The sequence below is a fragment of the Sitophilus oryzae genome, unplaced genomic scaffold (assembly GCF_002938485.1).
Source record: "Sitophilus oryzae breed Bouriz unplaced genomic scaffold, Soryzae_2.0 scaffold_980_pilon_pilon, whole genome shotgun sequence".
Lineage (NCBI taxonomy): Eukaryota > Metazoa > Arthropoda > Insecta > Coleoptera > Curculionidae > Sitophilus > Sitophilus oryzae.
The window spans coordinates 175,377-198,885 of NW_022147617.1; the positions used below are offsets into that span (position 1 = coordinate 175,377).

Below are 23,509 nucleotides of genomic sequence, written 5' to 3' on the forward strand. Positions count from 1 at the left end.
CGGAATTTTTCAAAATGCAATACGACATTTTATTGAGCATCAAATTAAGCAACTTTGCCTCCCATTTAACCGATCCTGTATCTCTTACGGTTTCCGAAATCCTAATGATGAGCGTCGAATTTGAGCCACCCTGTACAGAACTTAACAATGTTAGAAAAGAAAAACTATTATATTGTACATTTGTTCATATATTTTTGCATTTTTTTTTTAAATATTAGGTTTGAAATGTTAATTAAAATGTTCAAAAAATTTCTATTTTTATTTTGATAAAAATTTTTATAAAATAATACAATAGTAATAAATGTAAAAAAATCTACTTACCGTACATGGTAATGTCACCTATCCTTAGACATATAAAAAATGTATAGTTACTAATCCGCCACAGGTACCGTTAGAGACACTCTAACACATACTAACTCATCACAAAAAATGACAATGTCAGAAATATTACATTTAAGGGTCATACATTTAATGTTGATTTTGTGTAAAATTACTATTAAGTAGAATAATATTCATACCTAAGCAATAACACTTCTAAATTGCGTCAAACCGAATTACTCGCTATTTTTATTTCTTGGCAGGTGTAGGGAACAGAAATATCTAAAATCTATGAAAATAAAACAAGCTTTTAGAAAATATCACAGTTTTCGCTTTATTACCTAACATATAGATTTCTTTCTAGTAGGTAGCGTCTCAGTTTTATTTAGAGGAAGTGAGGGTATTTTGGAAATTGCAAAATTTGTAAATGTTGATTATCTATACTAATATATAAAATCCTTAAGTGACTGACATACTGATTAATCACGATCCTGCTCAAACCACTCAACGTAAGAAGCTCAATTTTGGCATACAGGTTGATTCTAGGGTGTAGAGGTTCGACATGAAGGGATTTTTCGAAATTCCAGTTCCAAGAGGGTAAAACCACCCCTCAAATATTACAATATTTTTTATTTAAAAAACGGTCAAGTTTTCGAATAAACGCTTAAACACGTATATTTTATTTTGTTTTTTTACATATTTTAAGATTTTTTAAAAATGTATACAGGGTGTTTCGAAAAATCTGGTCATTGATAAATCACGATCCTGCTTAAAGCGCTTGACGTAAAAAGCTGATTTTTGGAAAACAGATTGACTTTAAGGTGTAGAGGTTCGATAAGAAGGGATTTTTCAAAACTCTAATTCTAAGGGGGTGAAACTATCCCTCAAATATTAAAATATTTTTTATTTAAAAACCGGTGAGTTTTTCGGAAAATACTCTTAAACACGTATATTTTATTTTGTTGTTTTACATATTTTAAGATTTTTTTATAAATTTATACAGGGTGGTTTCTAAAATATGACCATTGAGTAATCACGAAAGATGAATAAAAAAATTAACTATCGAGAAAAGATACATTTAGATGATAAAATGAGTTTTAAATTCCATGCTCTGTTAACGTACTCCACAGGGTGTTTCAACATTCACCAAAATATCAACATTTTGTTTTCCCTCGTATAATTGACAGATAGAAAGTTTCATTTTTAATTCAGAAGGAGATACTAAAAAGCCAAATAATTTAGCAACAAATTGCTTAGAAATCATCAAAATCGGTCCACTAGAACACAAAATATAAAACTTTAAAATACATGAAAATTTCAAGGTGCCCATATGATCAAAGTTAATTTAAATCAAAAATCAGGCCAATGATTGCCGACCTAAATTCCAGGAAAAAAGTTTTTGTCATGTCACAATTAATTGTTCACATATTTTTGCGTTGTACTGTAAATTTAAATAACTAGAAAATCTGTTGTCCACTAAATACAAGCTGAACTAGTAGTTTATATCAAAGTTAACCAGATAGCGCCACAATAACTTAAATAAGTGAATATTCCAAATTACCTACTGTATTCCGAATTATCCTCGTTTCCTCTACATATTTATATTTTTGTCTATTATTATACTCTCGAGTATATTTTACAATTTTTTTGTAGCTTATAATTCTAAAATTGCATAGTAACTTCCGGATACAAGACCAAATACTGACAGTACCATAATAAATATATTTTTAATCAATCTCCAGTGTAGTACACCCCATCCCTCTTCATAACATATTATAGTATCTAACAGAGCGGGAACAAAAAATCCTAAAGTTGATAAAAATATGGCGCCTATTAGGTCAATCAAGGTACCCAGATGATCACCTCCTGCTATGGCAATGCCTAAAAATGTATATCCAGATTAATTTTATTTTATAAACAATAGGGTGAGCCAAAAAAACTATCCTATGGAATTTATGGGTTAAAATGAACCTAATAAAGGTTGATTTTCACTATACCTTCCGTTTCCATTCCATATCCGTTCCGTATTTTTTTATTGCATTGATGCTATGCGTAAGCTTCCGTTCCGTATCAGTTCCATACTTTTTATTGTGCGATTTATATCATTACGAAAGTTTTATTTTAAAAATTTGTATCTTTTGAAAAAGGTAATAGATTTAATTAAGAGGTGAAAGAATAAATAAATATCAGCAAAATTTTAACAGAGCTGGTACAAATGGAAGAACTTGACAACGCTGTTTCCGATACGCTTCAGTCCGTCCGCCAAAAAAATGTATGGAAGGAAAGGATAAAATAAGATATATCGAACAAAAGCAATATACAATATTCTAAAAATAAGATATATCGAACAAAAACAATATACATTAGTCCTTATAAAAATGACGAAAAAACAATATTTCAGAAGAAAATTTAATGAAAATAAAAATGGCAGCAGAAAAAACTTGGGAATTCAGTAATAAGCAAATACACCCCAATCAAAATGTCAATGCTATTAAAGAAATTACCAAAAATAATGGAATAAATAGTACTGATCCAAAAATTATAGCAAATGAATTAAATAACTATTTTACTACAGTAGGACAAATATTAGCTGAAAAACAAATATAAAAAAGCAAACGAATACCTAAAACAACAACTACTAAGGAAACTTACGACAAATGCTACATTAAACAAAATAAAGAAGAAGAAATGGAACAAATTATTAATGAACTAAAACGAAACAAAGCACCAGGATTTGATAAAATAACAAATAATATACTCAAAGATAACAAGAAAACTTTAATACCAATACTCCTAAAACTAACAAATGACATATTAAATTCAGAAATATACCCACAATACCTAAAACAATCCACAATAATCCCTATATACAAAAAAAGCAAAAAGAACGAAACTCAAAATTACAGACCAATTACTTTATTATCAGCATTGAACAAAATACTAGAAAAATGTTTACATAACAGAATGCCAGAACACGCAACACAAAATAAAATAATAAATGCAGCACAATATGCTTTCCAGAAAAATTCAGGCACGAGCTCAGCTGTATATGACTTGATTGAAAACATAAAAGAATGCATAGAAAAGAAACATATGGTCGTTACAGTATTTTTTGATATGAAAAAAGCATTCGGTACTGTCAGTAAAGAAAAACTATTGGAGAAACTCATTTCATATGGATTTGGTAATTACATCAACTTAGTAAAAAGTTATTTGAATAACAGACCCCAGAAAACAAAAGCCGGAGACATAGAAAGCAATAGTAGTGTAGCTCCATATGGCGCACCACAAGGCGGCAACTTGCCACCATTACTATACATTCTATATACTAACGATTTATTTGAACAATTTTTTTTTGGTAGAATGTTTGCGTATGCTGACGATTTATGTATGGTGTATTCTTACAAGGATTACAACAATTTACAAGTGAACATAAATAATGACCTGAAGAAATTTGAAATGTGGTGCTTCAACAATTCACTAACTATAAATGAATCCAAAACAGAATTTATAAGATTTAATACAAAAAAGCAAACAAAAGACTTAAATATAATTCTAAACGAGCAAAAAATAAAAGAAATATCTGAAGTCAATTACCTCGGCATTAAAATCCATAACAATTTAAAATGGGACACACATATAAATAGTTTAAAAAAAGAAAACGCCAGAACAATTGCCACACTCCTGAAACTTAAAAACATAATACCACCAAATATGAAGAAACCAATATATCATGCATTATTTTCATCAAGGAATATATATTTAATTAATACGTGGAGTAATACAACAGAAAAAAACTTAAACATACTACAAAGACAACAAAATAAGATACTAAAAATATTATTTAACCTAGATAAACTAACACCAGCAGAAGAAGTATACCAAAAAACAAAAGAATTATACATAAGACAATTAATAAAATATCATAATATATTACTTCTACACAAAATCAAAAATAAATTCATAAAAACAAATATTTCTCTAAAAACTAACAAACAAATACACACTTAGAAAAGTGTGTATTTGTTTGTTAGTTAGAAAATCAGACATCAGAACAGCCAAGAGAACTCAAAAAAAACTTTCACAAAAACTAACAACAGAAACTACCACTATATATAATATGTTACCAAAAGAATTAACACAATTATATTACAAAAATTTTAAGAAAAAAATTAAAAACATGATATTTGAAAAGAGCGTATAAACGTAGACGACATAGACCAATTTATAAAAAAAGAACAATGCCTTCGATACCACCTGCTCAGGGAGAGTCTTAAAAGTCTTCAAACTGCTGCAGATGAAGAAGGAACCCAACCAACAACTGCCACGAAGATAAAGATTAACAATATCATTGAATTGTATATTTTTTAAACAGTTGTATATATTTTAGTTAATAAACGGTTTAAAAATATGGAACGGAAGGGACACGGAACGGAGTGTGCATTGTCCTATTCATTTACATGATATAATATTTTATGTAAACTATGTCTTAACTGAGAAAAAAATATCCCGGAAGGCTGCATTTTTAGCTCAATTTAAAAAGGTGTCGGTGAACATTTTTTTATTACTTTTTTTTATTTTTTTTTTTCACTTCTCAAAGCTTTCAAATATACGAATTATTGAATTGAAAAAAAATACTCTCAGAAAGATTTTTTAGTAAATTTTATGCTGTACAAGAATCCGTGATGTAAAAATTTTCATCATAAACCGTTTGGAAGTTATGGTACTTTTAATGGAAAAAGATTTTTTTACGTGTTATTTAAATGGAAAACTTTGAATGTTCACCGACACCTTTTAAAAGTGAGCTAAAAACCCTGTCTTTCGGGGATATTTTTTTCTCGGTTAATAGGTTCATTTTAACCCATAAATTCCATAGATTAGTTTTTTTGGCTCACCCTAATAAACAACCAAATTCTAAAACTAATTAATTATAATTTTGAAGTGAAACTTCTTTACGCGCGCTGGTAGCTAAAATTCAAGACTGTGACACACAAGCTAGCGAGACGAAAAATGGTAACGAAGCGTGCTGGGAGTAAAATTTCAAGGCCGTGACACACGTGCTAGCGAGACACAGCCTATATAGCTTAGAAATACGTAGTGACGCGACGTGTATTTTTGAACAGTCCACGCGTTTTTCAAAAATATTTTGATATTTTAATACAAATTTTGTCAAATTGTATCAAATTATTTATTAATTTTTAATTTATTACTTTTTCAACATTTCAAACTATATTTTTTCAAACATGCCCTTCAATTTAATAGCTGTTAGTAAGAAGTTTTGCTTCAAATATGCGAACATAGTGCGCACAAATTTGTTTTATAATTTCTTGACAAAATGGAGTACGTTCTTAATATTACTTACCGACATTAACAGTTATTAATACGCTACGTAGAATTATCTGACTGATGTTGTGCCTTGATTGGGGAATTTTGTCTTTTATGTTACTCCAAATTATATCAACGGGAACATAGAACACTAACATGTACGAGAAAAATACTGCTATGGCAATCGCGATTTGTACTACTTGAGCTGGTCTGAAAAAAAATTAAAAGACGTTAGAATACTTATACTTATTTCTGGTACACCGTGTATAGTTTTTCTTCCTTTCTAATAAGCCATTTTTGAAAATACTTTGAATATTATATCGAAAAGTTATTTGCAAGAGATTATGTTTTTCAGAGTCAATGCATTTTTTTATCATACACTGAAAAAAATATTGGTCATAATATTAATGAACATTGATTATTAACTGTTGTTTCATTGGGACAATGATTTTTTTCATTAATATAATGATTTGTTAATCATAGATCGATGTCCGATTTATTAATACTATGCATCTAATTTCATCAATATAATGAAAATCTGGTTATTAAATTAATGTAAGATTTTCATTAATATAATGATGTCATTGGGACAATGAACGCGTTCTTTATTTTAGTGCTGAAACTTTAATAAACACATATTCATTATATTAATGTACTAAATCATTGTGCCTGTTGCAAATTTTGCCTGTTGCAAATTCGTCTAGACGTTATCAAGTCTAAGGGTACAGCTAATATAATGAAGAAATGGTCTTTTTATAGAAATCCTTCAGGATATAGACTAGTAAATTAATTTTCTTATTATAATTTACCCTAAAATTAATAATAACCGAGAACATTACTATTCTCTTCGTCGATTCGATTTTTTTAATTTTTAATTTTTATATGCTATATCGAGTTTAATAAATTATCATTAGTTTATTGCAACTTGTTTTTTATTAATAATCCCTAATGGAAAAATTTACTGTGCTCGTAAGTAAGTCGGCACCATTAGTAATTTTGTTACCTTTGTAGCCAAGGGCTTGTTCAAATGGAAATCTATTTATAGTAGAATTATATCAGGTAGTTGGCTGGGAAATGACTATCAATGACATTTCATATCAATGACAGCGATCTTCATCATCAATTATACGGTGTAACAAGAGTTACCTACTAATAGTGTCGACTTTTAAATGTATAACTAAATAGGTTATGAAAATATTTCATTGTATTAATGATAACGGTTCATTAATACATATTATAATTTTGAAGTGAAACTTCTTTACATTACTTATTCTTACATTTATTTCATTGTATTAATGAAATCTGTTCACTGTACCAATGAATGTGTTCTTCAAATTAATGAACACTGTTCATTGATTTAATGAACTTAAAGTTCATAGAGTTAATGAATTACTTTTCATTGTGCCAATGAAATCGTTCATCGGCTCAAAATTAAAGATTTAATTCATTATATTAATGAACTTTTTCATTATATTTATGTCGACTTTTGGTTCAGTGTAATTGTATGTCCCTTGTCTTTTAGAAAAATTAAATTTATTTACACATTTACAAAACAAGAAATTTAAAAATCACTTTATCATCTAAATGTATCTTTTCTCGATATTCTCGATTTTTTCATAGCAACTATTAAAATTGTCTTATATCTATTAAAAATAGTAGATAAAATAATACTTTAACCGCAAGGGTAGATTAAATGAGGATAGCGAGGATAGGTTAAAAACTTTATTTCTTCTCGCACGTTTTTTAATTACTTCCATTTTTGAAAATGTGTGTATTCCTTTTCATAAGTTATTCGGGATTTAAATGGAATTAGTTTGGATATGGCGTTTTTCGCCTCAGCCTGAATATCTGTTGGTAATTTACTTATTTCGTTTTGAGCCATTTCTGGCTCCAATTCAATCAGCAATCGACACGAAAGAGAATTAAAAAATATTGACTCAAAACTGACAACTAAAGAGACAGCTTTATTTATTTGTCAAATTACATAGAAACCAACGCCAACCCAGCACAATATTTTTTCTACTCGTAATAAATTCCTTGATATAAATAAGAATTTCTGAATATTTTTTAAAACGTAACTCGCTATGGAAAAAAATATTGTTTTATACACGACGATAAAATTGCATTATCGTCTCCCGAAATTAATTCACTCGCGATTTCATCGCAAAACGAATATATCGAGATGATAAAACGATTTTTAAATTGCTTGCATTGTTAACATATTCCACAGGGTGTTTGAAACTTTCACCAAAATATCAACATTTTGTTTTCCCTCGTATAATTGACAGATAGAAAGTTTCAATTTTAATTTAGAATAAGATACTAAAAAGTCAAATAATTTAGCTACAAATTGGTTAAAAAATCATCAAAATCGGCTCACTAGAACAAGATATATTAAATCTTAAAATACGTAAATATTTTATGGTGTCCGTTTTGCATGAAAAAATGTAAACGATGGTTATTTTAAAATTTTCAAGATATACAGGGTGGTCCGAGTTGTATTCCGGAAACTTCGGTAGCATATTCTGCAGATAAAAATAAGTAAAAAAGTTCGTACAAATATATGTCCTAAAATGCTTAGTTTCGGAGATACAGGGTGTAGAAGTTTCATATTTATTTCGATTTTTTCTAAATAATTTCTGAAGTAACGTCAATCTTTGGATAAAAATTGGTGTCTGGGAGTTTTTTGACATGTGAAATTTGATTTTGATGTCAATATGACTCCTAATTGTACGGGGCGCCACCTACATATTTTTTAACTGGTTTGAACAGTAATAACTTTTTGTCCGTACCTGTATAAAACTAGTCAGTATAAAAATATACATGTACGACGTGTTTTACGAAAAAAAGATTTCTTGGTAAAAATCTCTACGGGTAAGGGTTCTCAAGATATTTGGAATCGAAATTATCAATACCTATCATCATTCACATAAATTAAACACGTTGACTAAATAGTTATTAGACTGAAATCATAAATTTGAAATGTTTTTGTGCCAAAAGTTCAACAGAAACTATTTTATCATAATTTTTTTCGAAGAAAAATTTATAATTAATTTAAAAAAATAAAAAGTTCCCAAATTTATCATTTCACTCAAATAACTATGGTTTATTTTTAGTCAATAATAACATGTATTGACTATTTTCATTCTAAATATCTTGAGAACGGTTGCTCGTAGCAATTTTTACCAAGAGATATTTTTGACTTAAAAAATCACTGAAATGTATATTTTTTCACTCAGTAGTTTTATACAGGTACGAACGAAAAGTTATTACTCTTCAAAACAGGTAAAATACATGTAGGTAGCGCCCCCTACAAATAGGAGTCATATTCACATCAAAATCAAATTTTTCATGTTAAAAAAACTCCCAGATATCAATTTTCATCCAAATATTGACTTTACTTCAGAAATTATTTGGAAAAAATCGAAATAAAAATTAAATTTCTACACCCTGTATTTCCAAAACTAAACATTTAGGACATACAGGGTGGCCCATCGAAAACGTTCCGCAAGGCATAACGGCTAGGGTAATTTTTTTTTCAGAAAATTCAAAAACACGTCAATTTTGTTTGTGAGGGGGACAATTTTTGCCCCAAAAATGAACCCTCTAAATGGGAAGGGGGGTCATGGTAACTGCATTGAAAAGTGCTTTCTATTCTCTATACTTTCCCGCTTGCTTTTTGAAAAATCGGTCGAGCCATTGAGAAAATATGAAGGATTGAAATTTGAAAAGTTTATTTAAACATTTATCAGAGTAAATAATAAGTATAAATTCCTTCTGACCAATTTGCTGTTTTTTTCTTATTATTTCTAGATGTTTACGCATTTTTTTCACTTGCCACCAGGATGAACGATCGGGTTAGGTAGAGGTAATTTTCCCTGTTGAACGGTGTAGTTACCGGCACAACTGTTTGCATGGCCTGATAACCCCAGGGTTTTTTCACGAGGTGCACACACAAACCCTAAGAAATTGAACGTGGGCTGGTATTTTTAGAAATTCTATTGTGAGTTCTTTTTTTCTTCCTGGAAATCTAACAGGTGATATGTACTTCTTGGATTTCTTACTGGAAAATACTTTTCATCGACCCAGCCCTAACTGACATCATAGAGAACAATCCTGATTCGTTGAAGCGGAACTATTTCCTCTAACAAGACCTCCACATTACTCTCAAAATGTGCGTAATTATTTAAACAATAACTCTCCTGTCTGGTGGATAGGATGAAGGGGGTGCAATTGAGTGGCCTCCCCGGTCACCCGATTCTGACTCTTTAAACTTTTTTCTATGGGGGACACATAAAAAGTAAAGTGTATAGCACTCCACCCGCCCTTAATAGAAGACCTGCGAAGACGAATTATTGATGTTTTCGTTGCGAAGTGACCCCTGCAAGTTCCTTCAGAATATTCTGAACGGGTTGAAAATAATTTTGTATTACTGTGGCTGGAGGTTGACGGGCAACATTTTCAGCATTTTCTTCATTAATAAGATAAGTTTTTTTTTAATTAATTCAATTTATGCGTTTTTTGCAAAAAGTACTTTTCAAATTTCAGTCTTTCATATTTTCAAAAATGACTCCACCGATTTTTAAACGAAGCGGGAAATATAGAGAATAGAAAGCCTCTTTTTGTGACGCCACTTGACCCCCTTCCCATTGGAAAAAAGTTGGGGGATGACACCCTCGCCTTAGAGGGTTGAAGATTTTGCAATCATTTTTGGGGCAAAAGTTGTCCCCCTAACAAACAAAATTGATGTGTTTTTGGATTTTTCGAAAAAAAAATACCCTGGCTGTTATGCCTTGCGGAACGTTTTCGATGGGCCACTCTGTATATTTATACGAACCTTTTTACTTATATTTATCTGCAGAATATGCTGCCGAAGTTTCCGGAATACAGTTCGGACCACCCTGTATAGTTTTAACTAATTTTAAATATTTGCCATCAACTTAGCCCCAATATAGCGTTTGCTCTCTCGTAATTTTCGAGACAAAAATGCCATTCTTAAATTTGAGACATTCTGTATAAAAATTCTCGCTATATTATTTTGACTTAACGAGTTTGAAACGCAGTCTCTGGAAATATGTGCCACAACCCACTCTAATTCTATCCAAAATAAGCCAGGTGACTGAGAATCGTATTATTTTCTATTTTTGTAAGTCTGTAAGCTATGGATTATATAGAGACGCACGTTCAAAAACTATAGTTACTATATTTTTGTCATAGATTTAGGAAGAACACATATCACATTATGCATTTTAACCCGATCAAACATTCGGAGATTGACTACGTACTGTAAAAACCAACTGAGATAGAGAAGGCGACATTGCCACATATCAAATTTGCGCCTATCTAGTTTGATTTGCAGAAAAGGTGACTTTAAACTCCTCACTGATATCAATAACTTCACCTCCCCTTAATTAAATTAATAGTTTATTTTAAAGAAGCATGCGTAATAATATGTTATTAACCAGAGGATATATGCGTTACTATTAAAGGACATGTTTACTGTTTAATGTGCTGAAACGTTCAGGAACTACGGGCAACGTCGCTGCTAGTCTTCCAGAATGAAATGATTGTCCGTCCCACCACCCCTCGCGACGGCCAATGGTCCGTTATAGCGTACTATGTTTAAGGCTTACGGTGTTTGAAGTCGAATCAAGTCCGAAGTAAACTTTTCAGTGTTTTTCAGTAGTTTTTGTTTTTGTTTAGTATACTTTTGAATCTGCGAATTTTCAATATGGTACGACATTATCAAATGTGTGGACAAATAAGCTCAAATTACCGAATTTATTCATAGGTAGGTATTGTTTCCGCTGCGCCGTATCGTACATAGGCGTCCCACAAGGGAGCCTTCACAATTAAAATACTTAATTATATTTGTTGAATTTTGATCTCTTAAAACAAGAATCTTAGTAGCCGGTAATTGGATTATAATCGTCTCAATTACTACTCAACTGTTGTAGATCGAACAAATTTGAATATAACCGTTACATTTGAAACTTTATTATAAGCCAGAAAGTGACATTTTTTTCTTAAAATCGGTGTCCTATTTTAGTCATTATATACGATATTCTAAAGGAATTTTGCTCAACAAATAAACAAAGGTGTTTACCCGACCTTTTTTACATTTTTTATTGCTTTATTATATCTGCCCCTTCGGCCTTGTTTAGATGCTTACCACCGTACAAATACATCTTCCTAGAGTTAGTTTGTACGGTGTGTTTAACTTTTTTTTAGAATGGGACGAACTGTAAATAATTCTTAGGCTACTAAGTTTTATATACCTATATAGCTCTCTATATAGGTTGATCCAGGCCTCCAAAAGCTTTTACCTATTACGTTTTTGGTTTAGATTTTATTTTAATTTTTACATAAGATGGGGGCCATTGTAACGCACATTTCAAAATATTTTTGTCAACATACAGGGTAATTCAAACCGCAATACATATGCTTAATACAGTCTCATGAAGATTAGGACATTTAACTAAAATTTGATTATCTGATGGGGTTACCTTTAAAAAAGTAATGGATTTGTAAATAAACGTAATAGGTATTCATTATTATGTGACAGAAATCCCATACTGTAGCACACAGATTTTATACTTTTTAATGATAAATGCCTTCTATTGCGAGACTAAAAGGCAATTGCCTCGTATCAGAGCCATCATAATACAAGAAGAAGACCGAAAGTCAAATCTTGTCTTATTTTTCAAAAACACAATTTTCTCATTAAATATTGATTTAGGTATATAGGAAGTTGCTATCAATAAGATTAAACAACTATTACACAGTACTTCACAGGAAGCTATCGATTGCGAACTAACTAAATCGTTACTAATTAGGTACTAATTTTTGAAAAGTTCTTTGATAAAAAAAGGTAAAACTAAAACCCAAATTATAATTTGAGATTAAACGGGAAGTTCTAAAATAATGTTGCCTATTCTAAACAAGAAAATGTATTTATAAGTTAAGTTTTATAACATTCCTAATTAAATTTGGGCGAAAAAAAAGGATATTTCTGTTTGCTCTAGGTAGCTTTAGTTGGTTTTGCTCAGGGAAATACGTAAATAAAAAAATGACTTTTTAAGTCAAAAAAATCAAAAGGACAAGTTATTCTAAAAGGACTGTCCTTTTCAAAAAAGGACAAGTGGCAACCCTAGGTATTTCTGGAACGGAAATTTAATGGCAAATCTACAACTTTGGTTTGAAAATGTCGTTCCGCCACCTATGTTTAAGCGAAAATGTCTAAAATGTGCTTAAATGCCCATATTCTGAAAAAATTGAAAGAAAAAGTCACCAACCAAACCTAATATAGAACTATTTCTGGAAGCCTGAGTCACCCTGTAATATTCAAAAGTAACTGAAAAGTTTATATAAGAGTAACTGAAAGTTTAAATTGAAAATTGACGTTGAGCTGATTGAAGACTACTAATGTTTCAACATAAGTATATGTGGGATATTAATTGTATTATTATATTAGACCTTATAACAAAAACTCATCTGACGAAAAAAGTGTTAATGTAGTATATTAATATGGAGTAAAAATTTTACTAATTACTTTATTTTTACTTACTAATTCGTTCCAAAAACGATACGCCATCATTAGAACAATCCAAATGTGCCTAGTTGCCGGGGTCGGAAATTTTAGACTTCTCTGTCTCTTCTGTCCTTGTTTGACACATTGGAATGTTTGATACACTACCAACGAGTATTTATGAATGAGATGTTCGGTCTATCTTTATAATGTCTTTGATTTTTGTCAATTTTTTTGAACCGAAAAACAGATTTCAAAAAATCGTTATGCTGAAATAAAGTTTATTGTTTTAGATAAAAAAAAATATTACAAGCATAAAACAAAAATGAGTGTTTCAAATATCTAATAAATAAAATATTATGATTTTTATCTTAATTTTATACAAATTTAACATTTTTATTTTTGATGTCTCCTCTTCAAAATAATCAGTACTTATTTAGAGTTTCCTGTAATTACTACTATAAATTGCAAATGATATAAAATATAATCTATAATTTAATCTGTTTGGGGTCCTTGATGAATAATAAATTAAAAATATCAACGAAAATATCAATGCGCAATTAACTGTTATTGTAATATTTTTGATAAAATTATTTTTAAATTCCTTGCTCCCTTAACATATTCCACAGGTTGTTTCAAACTTTCGGACGGATGGGAACTTTCATTTTTACTTTAGAAAGAGAAACTAAAAAATCAAATAATTCAGCTACACATGTTGATTAAAAAATTATCAAAATTCGTATCAAAAAACTTTAGCAGCATATTCTGTAGATAAAAATAAGTAAAAAACTTTGTATAAATGTATGTCCTAAAATGCTTAGTTTCGGAGATACAGGGTGTAGAAGTTTCATTTTTATTTCGATATTTTCCAAATAAATTCTGAAGCAACGCCAATATTTGGATGAAAATTGATGTCTGGGAGTTTTTTGACATGAGAAATTTGATTTTGATGCCAAGATGACTATTATTTGCGGGGGGCGGCGCCACCTACATGTGTTTTAACTGTTTTGAAGAGTAATATATTTTCGTCCGTACCTGTATAAAGCTATCGTCTGAAATTATTACATATTTTCGTGATTGTTTACGTAAAAAATGTCTCTTGGTAAAAATCGCTACCAGCAACCGATCTCAAGATATTTAAAATAGAAATAGTCAATATATGTCATTATTGTCAGAAAATAAACATATGTTTAGTAGATAGTTATTTAACAAAAATGATATGATTTGGGAACTTTTTATTTTTTAAATTAATCATAAATTTTTCTTCGAAAAAATGATGATAAAACAGTTTTTTTGAATTTTTGGCACACAAACAATTCAAATTTATGAATTCAGTCTAATAACTATTTAGTCAACATGTTTAATTTATGTCAATGATGACAGGTATTGATAATTTCGATTCCAAATATCTCGAAAATCATTACTCGTAGCGATTTTTCAAAAGAAATCTTTTTTAAGTAAAAAACGTCGTAAAGATATATACATATGTTTAGTAGTTTTATACCTACAGTAGTTTTATACCTACAGATACGGACAAAAAGTTATTACTCTTCAAATCAGGTAGGAGTCATATTGACATCAAAATCAAATTTCTCATATCAAAAAACCCCCATATATAAATTTTCATTCAAATACTGGCGTTACTTCAACAATTATTTAGAAAAAATCGAAATAAAATTGAAACTTTTACACCCTGTGTGTCCGAAACTAAGCAATTTACGACATACATTTATACGAAGTTTTTTTTACTTTTTTTTTATCTGCAGAATGAGGACACCAAAGTCGAATGGCAGTTCGACCACCCTGTATTATATTAAACTCTTTAAATTACATCAAAATTTTTAAGGTATCCGTTTTGTGCCGGTGAGCGTATTTATATTTTCTAAAATTTGTTAACTTATTTGCAATTTCAGTGTGAAAAGATTTGTTTTATACACTAAAACCGATATAAGCCGGATTCTCACTATAACCAAATAAACTTATAACGTACCATCACCGTTACGTCGAGGGACCGTCTCCACAGAAAAACATGAAATAAAGGCTGAGTTAGTTCATGCTAATTTTAGTCTAAAACTTTGAAGCATACCGCACCTTCATTATGCGCAGGCGGCGCGGTGCGAAGCGCGGCGATAAACCGTACAATGGATTAAATTTTGTGTTATACCATACCTATAATCACAGAATATCTAGCTACGCAACAGAAAGTGAAATGGAAAGCGGTTAAAATTGCACAAATAGAATACTAGATGGCGCGACAATATCATAATCAGAATATAATTAGAAATTTTAGTGGTTTTGATCGATGGTCGTCAGACGGCCTTATAGCTCGGCTATGCACAAAGCTGCCAGATTCAAAAAGACTTGAATTACATCCCATTCTTTTATTGTGCATAATGGCAAGCTTTTCTATTCTCTTTCTTGTCAGATACACTTTATATTAATTATTCTTTGGCTATTAAAATAGTTTTAAGTATATTATTACAAAACATATATATTTTTAATATACACTATACCTTGGTAATGTTAAATCTGAAAATACCTTTAATTTATCTTTAAAATTAATAATATACAGGGCGATTGATAGATATTTATGAACGTTAATGAAATATAAGTTTAATTAATAATGGAAATAAGTTATTAAATGTACAAAAAAAATGTTAATCGACAAAAAATACTATAATAACAAATTTCTTCTGTTTGCCACGTTATTTATATAGACCTAGGTAGATTTTAAAAGTGACACAGGTACAATTAATAATACGAGTACATTAGTCTGGCATAAAAGCTAAGTCAGACATCGAACAATAAATTAAAATCTGTAAAATAAATTAAAATTATTAATTAAACAAATCTTTATAAAGAAATGCGTATACCAAATGCAGCCCAATCGAACTCCTTGAAATGATATCAAAATAGTGGGGGTATTGGCATTATGGTACCACTCGATATACTTTAAGCTACCATAATATTGCAATGTCACCGAAGATCCGTAGTATACCAAATTCTAAGAACAATCGAACGCCATGAATGGTATCGTAATAGGTACTATATTAAGGTACCACTTATATACATCATAGTTCAATCATATTACAATGTAACCTTAAGATATGCAGTATACCAAGTTTGAGCCCACTGAACGCCAGGAAATGGTATCGTAATGGCGGTACTATATATTAAGGTACCACTTTATATGCACTATAGTACCATCATATTGCTGTCACCGAAAAATACGTAGCATCTCAAGTTTAAGCCCAATCGAACGCCATGTAATGTAATATAGTACTATATTATGGTACCAGTTGGTATGCTTCATGGTACCATAATGCATGTCATCAAAATACGCAAGTATATATCAAATATGAGCTCAATCGAACGCCAGGAAATGGTATTGAAATATGGTACTATATTAAGGTACCAATTTTATATGCATCATAGTACCATCATATTACAATGTAACCGAAGATACGTAGTATAACAAGTTTAAGTCCAATCGAACGCCAGGAATGTATCGTAATGGTACCCTCTTTGCTCCATGGTACCATAATATTACAATATCACCGAAGATATGTAGTATCCCAAATTTAAGCCCAATCGGAACGCCATGTACATAATATGGTACTATATTATGGTACCAGATGATATGCATCATAGTACCATCATATGACAATGTCACCGAAAATACGTTGTATACCAAGTTTAAGCCCTATTGCCGCCATGTACCTAATATTGCTATGGCAACATAGTACTATAGAAGGTACCACTTTATATGCTCCATGGTACCATGATATTACAATGTCACTGAAGATATAGTATACCGTTAAGCCCACCGAAGTAAATGTATCGTAATATAGTACCATATTATGGTACTCTGATATGCTTCTGAAAAAACGGCGTCCAGTTGGCTGGAAAAGGACGATCGACATGGCTTCCCATATAAATTTACATATAAAATGACAGTGATATTCATTTCATAGCTATCGCTAACGCCGTTTTTTCCGATTATACAATATGCGAACTTGGTATGAACACAATCGAACGTTGTGGAAGTGGGTATCATAATAGTAGTAGAACAATACTTATTATATTGTCGCCGAATTACAATGAAAATTCAGGATTCAATTATACACCAAACGTCAGGAAGTGATTGTAATTTGGCCTGGCGATTTTAATTCCAACTAACAGGGTGTCCGAAAAAACAGCTCTGATCTATTTTTAATATGTTTAAATGATGTAGCAAATTAGAAGGCAGGCTTTATCAGGAAGTATTACGATATGAATATTAATAATGGCGTAACGCCAATAAAAAATTCTTTTTACCCTTGTTTGTAGAAAACTGTTTTCTTTTTAAATTTATTGCCCTCTATTATGTAGTAGCGAAACTACCACATCGTAAATATCTGATTTGGAGACAGACTTTAAAGCCCGTCTCCTTTTGCTACCTACAATTTTATACATGTAACGAGGCTTCTGTTGCGTAGCTAGATATTCTGTGCTATAATGCACGTCCGCTGACTCAAGCGAAGCAACCGCTTGCACCGCGCGCCGAAGCGCCGCGGCCGTTCGTTGCAGACCTAAAATCCTAGAAATAACCTAACGGAAGAGTCCATTTCACTAGTCCGAAAAAGTAGCAAAATAAGCGTTTGGCATTTCACGTTTTATGCAAAACTGGCCAGGTATTTTTACACAAATGAAGAAGGAAATTAAAGATAAAAGATTATACCATATAGTACATTATTATTATACCATGTAGTACATTTTTAAACAACTTCTTTATTTTTATGATTTTGATGGTCAAACGTCAACAAAATATTCCTTGTTTGGACTAAATTTTCTTGAAAATAAAGACATAATTTAAAATTCCGTTACAATAGATTGACGTAGAAAGAAATAGGTTGACGTTTTGTGATTACAGTAAAATATAATTTATATGGTTTTGTAACAAATTGCTCGCTATTTTATGGCAAATGCTGAAGCTCTGCAAACCTTAATCAAGCCTTAATGAAAGCACGTGTTTGGATTTTGGGTGTGGCTTAACACGACAGGATTGGGGCCAAGCCTTAGGCGGATTTCGAAATATAATATATCTCCCATGTCCACACACCCGCTTTAACTGACCCTTGAGAACGACCCGAAAGTGCTGAAGCGTAACAGACTCTTAAATCTAATGACTTTACATGTCGTCAGGTAAATTTTTTGTGATTAGCCTCTGTCCCTTCGCCAAATTTGTAATATCCAAAAAATCCTATCGAAGCGTACAGACTTATGATAACCATCATTGCAGAGTTCAGTACTCCATGGCAACCCAAAAATTTCGGTTTTACCATCGAATTTTCCACTGGCATAATCGTTCCAATTCCTTCCATGGAAAAAAGTACCGTACTGAAGAACGAAGGTATTCCTATCAATAAATAAATAAAATATAATTAAAGTCAGATAATATAACATAATAGATGATAGACGCATGTGAAAGTTGCACGAGTACGTAGCACGAGTTGTGTAAACACACAAGTATCATAATGGAGTTAACTCGCGTGTATTGTACAATATTTTATCTACGTCTAACTATAAAAACACACAATGCATTGTAAAAATTATTGTACTTAACTTCTTAACTATATACCTATCCTAAAAATCAATTACCTTAATACCACCTTTATTCAAATAACACCATGCATGGCAATGTCAATATGACAGTAAAACCGTGCGTTAAAATATTGAGTAAATAATATTGATGTCACTAGTTTAAAAAATGAGCGATTCGGAAAGTATTCCTCTGACATTGAGGAAGAGGCATTCAGAGCCATTTCTGGATTGCTTCCAGCAAGATCGAAACGGAAGTATTAATATACATATTCTATGGTGCACCGAAAAAAAAGTACACCAACTATGGAAATGAAAAGGTACTCATAACATATTTTTCCAATTTAGTGCAAAATAAATGTTTTACAAAATATTTTTTCTCTTTGGTAGTCATCTAAACAAGGAGTGCGGTAATGAAAATGCATGAGTTAAAAGCTTCTTAACTCACTGACGTAGATAAAATAATGAATAATTTTTTATATAAATTGTCTTGATATAATTTGAAATTTTAATATAATTATATATATATGAGTATATATATATATATATATATATGAGTATATATATATATATATATATATATATATATATATATATATATATATATATATATATATATATATATATATATATATATATATATATATATATAACTTCGATATAATTGTAAATCATGCATTATTTAATTTATTAATAAAGGTAATAATATTTATTTATATCATATACAGAGAAGACCAGGCTACTGGTAACATAGCAAGTTGCCGGACGAATTTATGTTTACCCGTTTTGCGTTCATACTCGAGATTCACTGTCGGCTGGTTAGGCAGTACGCAGTTGCAGCAAAGCTTGACGGGTCGGTCGCACCATAGACAACCAACAAAGCAAGACTTTTCAAAGGATTGCGAAAGTCGAATTATTGCTTTTTGCGCTGGCCGTTGAGTCAGAAATCATCGCGCAGTCGCACTCGTCAACCTAGTAACCTAATAAACGAAAAACGTTTTTGCTTTGAACCATCCTTTTTGAACGAACTGTTGAATTCCTGATTTTGCGTTTTGTTTGGTTATTACTATTATTTTATTAGCGTACAAAAACGAAAACAAATAATTTTAATACATTTTACATTTATGAAGAACATAATAATTACTGTGATTATACATTATTGTGATTACACATCGCTAACGTAGACAAAACGAAGGTCCTACAAATTCACTGTAAGTTATAAGAATCTTTATCTTTTAATCTTTTTATGATTTGAATTTTCGTGCTTTATATTTTTATAAATAGACTCGAAATGTTAATATTTTGAAAATTTGTGAAATGTGAAGTTTATGTTTTTGTTTTATATTTGAAAAGTTGTATATTTTCAAGTGATGTTTCTTGTTGTTCCTATTATTAATATTATAATATACATAATTATTTTTTGTACCTTTGAAGAATAATGCTTTTATTTCTGCTTCATAACTGTTGTTTTTTTATCATCTTTTTGTTATTTTATTAAGAGGAATACGTTTTCGTTTATTTAACTTTTGTTTTTATATCTGTTATGTCCAGAAATTATTGTTTATTTTACTGATGGAAATAAATTTATTTGATTTTAATAAACGCTTTTTAATTAAACATCCTTGTGTAAAAAGGCTACTACAAAATACACAATCCATAAGTAAACCGTCCTCGTCTAAAAGGCCAGTTGACGCAAGCGCGGTAATAAACTCTTATCAAACTTGTTACCGTTTTGCAGTACAGCGTTGACGCGTCTTGCTTTTGTTAGTTTGTCTATGGTCGTGACAGACTAGGAATACGACGCGAGGAGTGTTTACCTTCACCTAAGGTAACATTTAAAATTAAAATACTTAAATATTTATTATTTGAGTGTGTTTACAAGCCAAAACTAAAATAAATAAATTCTTAAAACCCAAAAAAAACGAAAATATTACTCTAAATAAAAGTTATAACAAGTGTTCAAAAGATCATTTTCTTGTGCTAGATAGAAGCCTAGGTGGTAGTAAAATCCCCTGACTGACATTACAACATATTAGAGTCAATAGTTTGGAAAGCCTCCGTATTTTTACTTGAAGCTCATCCAGATATTAGCCCTATTATGACCATACACTTTGGATTTTGCTATAACCCCACAAAATAAATCATTGTGGGAGAAAAAGATCTGGTGACGCGGGCCACAAAATAGTTCCATATCCACTAATTAAACGGTTGGGAAAAATATTGTTCAAATATTCTTGAACAATACGGGCATTGTGGGCAGGACAACCACCTCGCGCAATTTGGATTACTTGAAAACGTAATTTTGATCTCGCGGTAGCACAAATAAACACTTGCTTTTAACTCTTGTTCTTCATTAATCAACACATCAGGCTTTTTGTGTTTTTTGAACACGCACCCATGTCTTTAAAATTAACAACAACTCTTTGGATACAGTAGGTAAAGATGAATTGGCTTGTTTACAAAAAGTTTGTGGAAAAAATTCTGCCTGTGCTATCCCGATAAGACCCTATTTTGAAATACCATTTTGCTAACGAATTTTCTCAATGAACTTCGTAAACATCCATTATTTTACTTTAAAAAATAAATTTTTAAGCACGAGAACTGTAGCGAGAATCTAAGTGTTTCGTTTTGCTATTAAAACACGAATAAATACAAATTTTGAAACATTCTTGGTATTCACATGGTCTACCTATTTTTATTTTATCCCATTTTTTCGCCTGCTTTTTATCCGGCGGACGGGTATACGCTAATTCGCCCGGTTCTGCCTATGTTACTATCAGGGCCAGTCAACTGAGATATACGACCTTGAACGATCTTTTTTTTGGGGTAGTAATTTCCTGGGGCGCTAGATGGCGTATTTTTATTTTAATTTTTCTAGTTGCCCAACAATTGCTTACAAAATTGCTTTTTATAGTTGCCTAAATAAAATTATTAATTATGTTCTGTCATTGTTCTGTATGTCAAATCAGTTTTCTCTGCTTCCGGCTTCCTCCTTCCTCTTCAGTTGTGTTTTGCAATAGAACGGAGATGCGCGTTTCGCTGTTTTCTGGTTGTTTGGCTGTGTTTTTTGCAATCTTCATTTTACAATCGTGATTTTGTATTTTTGAATTTTTTTGAACTTTGTTTTGTGTTTGATTTTTAAGATCTTTATTAAAGGTAAGGTTTAAGTTAAAGGTTTGATTTATCTAACAATTTTATTTAATAACTGAGAAAGAGAGGTAGGTAACCTAACCAAGTCCAAACAGCCCGTGAATTTTATTTTAACAATGTAATATTTTACAACGCCGTATATTTTACAAAAAAAATTGATCAAATCTTATATTTTTGTACATAAACTCCACAATGTGATATTACACAATTGTTCAAGTCCATATGTAAAAAATACAATTTAAATAAAACATTGTTTCTAATGGACGTCACTTTCTCTTGTATTCAACGATATTTGTTATGTGTTCTAAATCTGGTACTATAATAAATATTATACTTTTTAATCTGTTGTTTTATTTGTTTGTAAAATGTTTCCTCATGGTATAATTTTCTGTAAATTAAAAATAAATTATTTATTGTAGGTTTTTATGCACATAAATGATATAAGCAAACCATTTTAACACTTTACAATAGTTTAACCTGGTTTAACCTTTATATATAAATCCTTGTTTTACCATTTGACTTGTTTACTTGTTTGGGACCAACTATGACTACACATTATTTTGTAGAAATCTGATTGGCTCTAACTGGCGAACAGCCAATATTGTCTTGCTTAAAAATAAATTGCATTTATTTAAATTTGCCACATTTGTTACTCTGGGTGGCGATGGCGCCACTTCAATATACAGATTACAGATTTCTTTACAAATTTGAAACCGTTTTGAAACTAAAAAATGCATGGGAGTTAGCGTTCTTCTTTAGTGTGTTCTGTGGTTACTATACTACGGTGGTCCGGTCTGTATAAGGATTTAATTTTGATCAAAGTGGTAAAAAGTGTGGTAAATATATTTGCGGTTTATATATCACTGTAGTCTAAAATTAAAGTATATAAATGTTTCAAAAGTAAACTGCCCGTCAAATTAAAAAGTACAGCGATTTTTTTACTCATTTTCATTACGAGTTGTAAGATCGTTTTTCGTAGATTTTTCTAAATTTTGTATGAGATTTAGTTTTCTATGATATACAGGGTGTGAAAACAAAATGTAATTTTTGTGTTGCTGCCATTTTGCCGAAAAAAAAATTAACTAGAATTATAAGTATTCTGGGTATAGCTAAGACTAATATCTCGGGACGTATTTGGAATTTTTACGATAACTCATCTGGAATAAAAGATAATCAATTTTTACTCTAACTTGTATTTTTTCTACCTTTCTTAAGAGATATGCTAACAAAACTGAAATTAGCTTTAAAATTGAAGAATATTCGCTACATTTACAATGTGATATTAAAAAAAATGATTTAACTAACGCAGTTTAATACAAAAATCTCTTAAAAATACGACCAGCGAAAAAGTAAAATTATTTTTTTAACCTTATGGGCTGTTAAGTTCAGAATATTATCCCAATACGTCCCGAGATATTAGTCTTAGCTATATCCAGAATACTTATAATTCTAGTTAATTTTTTTAATCAACAAAATCGGTCCATTTTTTTCAAAGTTACAACCCGTTGAAAATAAGTAAAAAAATCGCTGTGGTATTTAATTTGACGGGCAGTTTAGTTTAAGTTAAATGGTACCATATCAAGATCTAGCTAAGGAAACTGCAGGTCG

At 30.6% G+C, this 23,509-nt stretch overlaps 2 protein-coding genes across 3 annotated transcripts in view; both read right to left on the reverse strand.

Moving 5' to 3' along the window:
• The window catches only part of LOC115891292 (proton-coupled amino acid transporter-like protein CG1139), a 35,123-nt gene extending 34,542 nt beyond the window's left edge, over positions 1–581 (reverse strand). The window contains exon 1 of one of the 2 annotated variants that reach the window (XM_030911734.1): positions 322–581. The gene's annotated coding sequence lies outside the window, so the exon portion shown is untranslated. The remainder of the gene's footprint in view (positions 1–321) is intronic. The other variant, XM_030911737.1, reaches the window with a different exon arrangement.
• Positions 582–5,681: 5,100 nt separating this feature from the next.
• Positions 5,682–23,509, reverse strand: part of LOC115891211 (proton-coupled amino acid transporter-like protein CG1139) — a 100,427-nt gene continuing 82,599 nt past the window's right edge. Inside the window, exons 12-13 of the mRNA XM_030911634.1 lie at positions 18,346–18,569; positions 5,682–5,853 (exon numbers count right to left, since the gene is read on the reverse strand). Of these exons, the coding sequence (XP_030767494.1) occupies positions 18,352–18,569 (218 nt within the window). The 3' untranslated portion in view covers positions 5,682–5,853; positions 18,346–18,351. The remainder of the gene's footprint in view (positions 5,854–18,345; positions 18,570–23,509) is intronic.